Source organism: Monopterus albus, unplaced genomic scaffold (genome assembly GCF_001952655.1).
Source record: "Monopterus albus unplaced genomic scaffold, M_albus_1.0 scaffold93.1, whole genome shotgun sequence".
NCBI classification, from domain to species: domain Eukaryota; kingdom Metazoa; phylum Chordata; class Actinopteri; order Synbranchiformes; family Synbranchidae; genus Monopterus; species Monopterus albus.
In genome coordinates, this window is record NW_018127973.1 from 777,955 (window position 1) to 783,703 (window position 5,749).

The window sequence follows — 5,749 nt, forward strand, 5'->3', positions numbered from 1 at the left end:
GGCATACGAGTTATTCACACACCGTTATGTCATGCAGTCTCAGCAGGAGCATTTGAGTCCTTCATGCTCTTCAGCTCAGGCCACCCAGAAGTCCTGACCTGTCTTTTCTAATGTCCACAGAGATGCGTTTGTTTGGCAGAGGAGGGCGGGCAGGCCGAGGGGGGGAGGGGAAACGGGTGGGATACAGAATACTGCTGTCCAACACTCCTTTCCTATAATGAATAATACAATCTCAATCACCGCTGCATGGGGTTTGGATGTGTATTAATCCATTTCTGACACACTTTCCTCTCACCGTTCAAATATTGGCTTGGGAACCAATAGTTTCTCCCTCTGATGTTCGTACGGCGGTCTCTCTCGTTGCAATGTGATTATTGGCCTCTCATGTCCGATTTCTTCCATGCATTTGTCCTTCTTTACGTCATCTGTGTAGCTAAGTTTCTTGGGCTCCTCAGACTGTTTCTCCTTTTTTAGTTCTTCCATGTTTTTTGGTGGTTCTGAGGGTTTTTCTTTCCTTGGTTCTGGCTTGTGTTTTTCACTATGCAAGTCGTGCTTCTGTTTCTTGTCATCCACCTCCAGTTGGTGACTGTCAGCTCTCTGTTTTTTAGAACCTTCAAATTGCTTGTCTTTTTTGAATTCTTGTGGATGTCTCTCATTATTAGGCTCATCGAGACACTTTTCATCCCTGCTGTCATCTGTGTGTCCTTGACTGGTTTTGCCCTCATCATTGTGTTTTTCTTTTCTGTTCCTATAAAAGTGTTTTTTGTCAGGCTCTGAGTCATGCTTGGGTTTGACATCCAGTCTCCTATGACTAAAAGAAACAAAGCAAGCATTGTTTTTACCTCTGTCCAAGAACTAGCAAACAATGTCCTCAGGAAGTATTCAGACCCCTTCACATTTTAATACGTTTTAGGTTTAATTGTAAATCAAGATTCATTCACCAATTAATCCATAAAGACCTTTAGAATTTTTTTCCAAATGTATTAAAAATCAGAAACGGAACTCTCATTTACAAAAGTATTCAGACCCTTAGTTGAGAATTTTGTAGAAGCCCCTTTAACAGCAAACGCAGCTCAGGGGTAAGATGCTACAAGCTGTTCACACCTCATTTGGGCAGTTTATCCTATTCTTCCTGGCAGATCCTCTCAAGCTCCATCAGATTTTTTGGGAAGTCTGTGAACTGCTAGGATGTAAATCTGGGTTTTTTTTTTCTACCTCTTAATTTGTCACACTGTGTGCTGAGCTGATAAAACAATAAATACATCAAAACGAAATGTGGTGTCTGTACAATCTAGGTTCGACTACAGTGAGTTCATGGTGAAACAGCATGTAAGTGGGGCTGCAATTATTATTTGGGAAGGGAAGGGTGGATCAGACATTGTATTGGTCAAATCACTGACCAATAGAGTTAATACTGAACTCACTCACTCCCATAGAAATAAATCCAGTCCAAATTCATTTTAGATGAGAATTTGTTGCCTTTGTTGAATGCTTCACACAAAAAAAGTCACTCTCTACTTTCATTGCCTCTCTAAAAACATCCCATATCTGCACTTAGAAACATGAATGCCTTGAAAATGACCAATTTACAACCTCAGTAATTTAGACTGAGATGTCTATCATCACGTATGCCTAGACTAAGCTAAATTTCAGATGTCCTACTTGGATCACAGTAATCAGAAGCAAGTACATACACTATAAAATACTACAGAACACACTGTTATAACTGATTCATACTGTACATCTGATGAGCTCTTGTAAGAAAACCTGATATTTTAATACTTTTATTTAAATTCCTGGTTTGTAAATTTTTTTGCACTGCCCTTGGGACTGCATATTGCCTTTGTTTGTATTTGCTGAGTCAAAGATTACTTTGGAGGGATAATATCTTCCCTTGGAGATCAACACTACATCAACATCATGCTTGGTTTAACCTAAAGCAGTTTGGTCAGTGTGGGTAGGGCAGTAGGCTGGTGTTGCTTATTCTGGTAATGACCCTCTGTGCTCTGCCAGTGTTTCTCTGTAGAATTTGAGATAGGACTTACCTGCTGTGTGTCTCGGAGGGTGAGCCGTCTGGAGACGCTGCCGTTTTGCTGGAATCCAAGCCATTCTTCTTTTCAGTCTGTTTCTCAGAATGAGAATGGCCAGAGTCTGTGTGTGTAGGGGGATAGTATGAGCAAATTATTCAGTTCAATGATGTATTTATTACTTAATCAACTATGTAACTGCTTAATAAATAATGTATTCATGCAAATTATGGAAGTAAATCCTCCACCAAAATGCCCAAGGGTGCACATACCAAATCTCGAGCACTACTCAGTTTGCAAGTCGACATTTGAGAGAGCGCAGGCACATAGCTGTAAGCATAAAATCAGACTGGAGAGCGCAACCTCAACTGAACGTGCGTTTGTTTCTGAGTTAGCACACAGATTTCTCCTTTGAGTGTTGTGTTAAAACCTGTCCACAGCAAAAGTTTTCAACTTGCAAATCAAAATTTGAGCACAAGCCGGTATGGATTTAAACAAATTTGAGAGCAGAGGACATAATCATAAATGTAACAGATGATTTGAGTGAGCAGCAGGGCTCCTCCTTCACTCACTAATGTGGTTCTGCTCTTAGCCTGTGTGTCAAAGGTGTGAAAAAACGCAACCCTCTCCATTTATTGACATCATCCTGCAACAGCACTGAACAATCTTGAACGGGGGATGACGACGACATGGACGCCCATGGGAAGAGGACTCTGATTTAGATCAAGATCAAAGATTTTTTATTGTCAGTTCACCATATGTGCAGGACATACAGAAAATCAAAATACTGTTTCTCTCTCACCTAGTATTGAATGCCATACCATTTAGGAAACTAAAATAGAATAAAGGTAGAGTAAAAAAGAATAAGAAAACTAAATCAAAGTGATTAGGATAAAACTAAATGGTACAACCTAATGGGCTGTGACTCAGACCCTGTACAATCAGTGACAGTAGTGCAAATAATAAGAAGATTGTCAGATGGTTGTGAGATTGAGATGCACATGGACAGTAGTGCAAATGACCAACAGCAGCAGATATGATGGTAAAAACAGTCAGCAGCAGATTTACATGTAATATAACAAGGAGGAATGTACTGAGTTTGTGCAAAACAGCAGAGGTAGTCTTTTTGTGTTCTGTGGTGGGTCACAGTCCAGGGAAGGGGGATAATGGACAGCGTTCAGCATCCTCACAGCCTGGTTGATGAAGCTGTTTGTAAGTCTGGTGGAGTGGGCCTGAAGACTCCAATACCTTCTCCCTGAAGGCAGGAGTCTGAAGTGGGAGTGTGAGGGGTGGGAGGTGTCTAACCCTAACCCTCCCCTCACGCCTAACCCGTACTCTTACCCTAAACATAACCATTTCAAACCCCAACGCCTAGCCTTTACCTTGTTACCATGAGCATTCACTGCTATTCATTCTCAAATTTGAGCCACAGTTAACATACCATAATCACACAGCATGCATTTTTGTTAGTACTAGATGTTAAATGGTGTTTTTTTTTTTAATCGGTGCCAGCACAATAGTTTTTGTTAGTACTAGATGTTAAATTGTTTGTTTTTTTTTGTTTTTTTTTAATCGGTGCCAGCACAATAGTGGTAGAAACCAGTGCTAAGGCAGAGTAGGCTACATTAGCAGCATGGCTAACCGAAACACAACAAAAACTCACTCACAGGTTGCAAACATGAATGAAGCCACTCACATCAACTTGTCACAGTGTGGCCATACCCCACACACCTACGACACCCCCTGCAACCCCTCACCCCTGACCAACGCGGCCACTTGTGTTAAAACACAGCAGGGCGCCGCATTTCACTGCACTCAGTCTAAATGCCTGCTTATAAATCCATGCCTGCACACTCTCAGATGCTGAGTTGAACGGTGCTTGAAATTTGTTTCGAGTGCCTTTAACAGTGCTTGAAATTTGTTTCGAGTGCCTTTAGAAGTTTTGACACTGTCAGATTTTCACACAAAGCCCAGCAGAGAAATGGCAGGAGTTATGCACTCAAATCTGATTCTGCTCTTGCAAGTCTGTGCCTGTTCACTCTCCAGTGCCGAGTTGCAAACTGAGTAGAGATCAAAATATGGTTTGTGCTCCTTCAAATGTTTTGGCGGGGGCGTATTTCCATAGCAAATCTTATATTATGCCATAGTCAAGTGTACCCAGAAGTCTTTTCCAGTCTTTAATGAGAACCTTTGCCAAGGCAACGACTTCTTCGTCTGTACAGTGTTTCCTGATACCATTCACAGACATGCCGATCCTCGTTTCCTAAAACAAACGTACACAGTTAAAATCTTTAATCATGGTGCAGTTATTTTATTGGTCATTTTGGTGTATCACATGTTGCATACACAGTTGGTCATTTTGGTGTATCACATGTTGCTATAATTATTTTATTTAGTTAACTGACCCAAAAGCAAAGTTAAAACTGTGCTATAATGGAATATACTAGAGCCTACCTGGAGAAGTTTGAGTGTCATATTAAAACCTTTCAGTTCAGTCAGCAGGTCAATGGCACCTTCCTGCACATATGAAAGAGTCACAGCCAACATTAATTAGACTTTTAACCTTTAAATATTTAATGTTTTCATTCAGAAATTCGTAATAAAAACATAGGTACACACTGATGGCATGCGAATGTGAACTCTGTAAAAAGAATCCACAATCTTATAAGTAAGCATTAACAGTTTCACTTCTGTATTTACTACGTTTTCATCCGCGTTTTACACAAATAAATATCGATGGCATAGACTCAAAGAATGTGTGTCTCGGCCTGTAAATAGGTAGCCTATGCATTTATGCTTTAGGCTCTGGTCACAAGCCAGAAGTTACCATTTAGGCTACAGCCCTCTGAGAGTTCCAGAGCGCCATGGAGCAACGTCCTGTTTGCAGATTCACTCACAGCACGACCTTGCGTGCCTACAGGCCTCGTTGTTTACTTTCTGTTGCATACTTTGGTTATTGTTTAATAAGACAACCAAAAGATCCGCAAAGGCTCCGTCGAAAAGTAAACTAAATTTGACCAATATAGCGGCGGCCATGGACCGAAACCTCCTGTAAGTGAAATACATGCAACTCCGCGCCAAACACCTGTTGATCATTTGTTACAGTGCAGCTCACGTTTCAGATGTGTACACTTTTCACACACTCCGAATCAAACGTGGGCTATCTTTCCCTTTTAAACAAAAACACGGAGCCATTTTTACATTCACTGGCCTTCTCCACACGAGGTGGCGGAACAACGCGCCACCTGTGGGTGTCATACTACAGTCTCACCGTGTTATTTCTAGACACCATCTTGTCCAGTTTCCTCGCAATCCGGATGAGATCTCCCTCTCGCGCCATCGCTGCATTTAATCAACTATAAGCGGACTAATAATGTCGATTAGATACTTATTAAAACCGTGAAACGAAGTAATAAAGTTTAGCTCCACTGCAGGTCGAACTTTACGCACGGTGCACTCCATTCAGCCCAGAGGCGTGTCCTGCTGCAGGATCCCAGCTGACCAGCACCACACATGACAACAACTAAATATAGACGTTGTAGCGGACACGTGGGACAACACAAATATTTAAACCCCAAGGGGATTCATATAATACAAAACTCATTTCCTGGACTTTGAAAAATACTTCTTTATTTCTCCCCATTCACAGATTGGCTTTTCAACTTCGCTTCGAACTTTTCCTCCTTCCATCTTAAATCTTATTGGCTCCACATTCTGTCAAA

The 5,749-nt window shown here is 41.3% G+C and overlaps 1 protein-coding gene across 2 annotated transcripts in view; it reads right to left on the minus strand.

The window, feature by feature from the left end:
* tcea3 (transcription elongation factor A (SII), 3) overlaps positions 1 to 5,547 on the minus strand; it is an 11,696-nt gene extending 6,149 nt beyond the window's left edge. For both annotated transcript variants that reach the window (XM_020608536.1, XM_020608535.1), the window contains exons 1-4: positions 5,299 to 5,547; positions 4,482 to 4,544; positions 4,185 to 4,290; positions 2,046 to 2,151 (exon numbers count right to left, since the gene is read on the minus strand). In XM_020608536.1, the coding sequence (XP_020464192.1) occupies positions 2,046 to 2,151; positions 4,185 to 4,290; positions 4,482 to 4,544; positions 5,299 to 5,367 (344 nt within the window). In that variant the 5' untranslated portion in view covers positions 5,368 to 5,547. The remainder of the gene's footprint in view (positions 1 to 2,045; positions 2,152 to 4,184; positions 4,291 to 4,481; positions 4,545 to 5,298) is intronic.
* Positions 5,548 to 5,749: the final 202 nt, after the last annotated feature.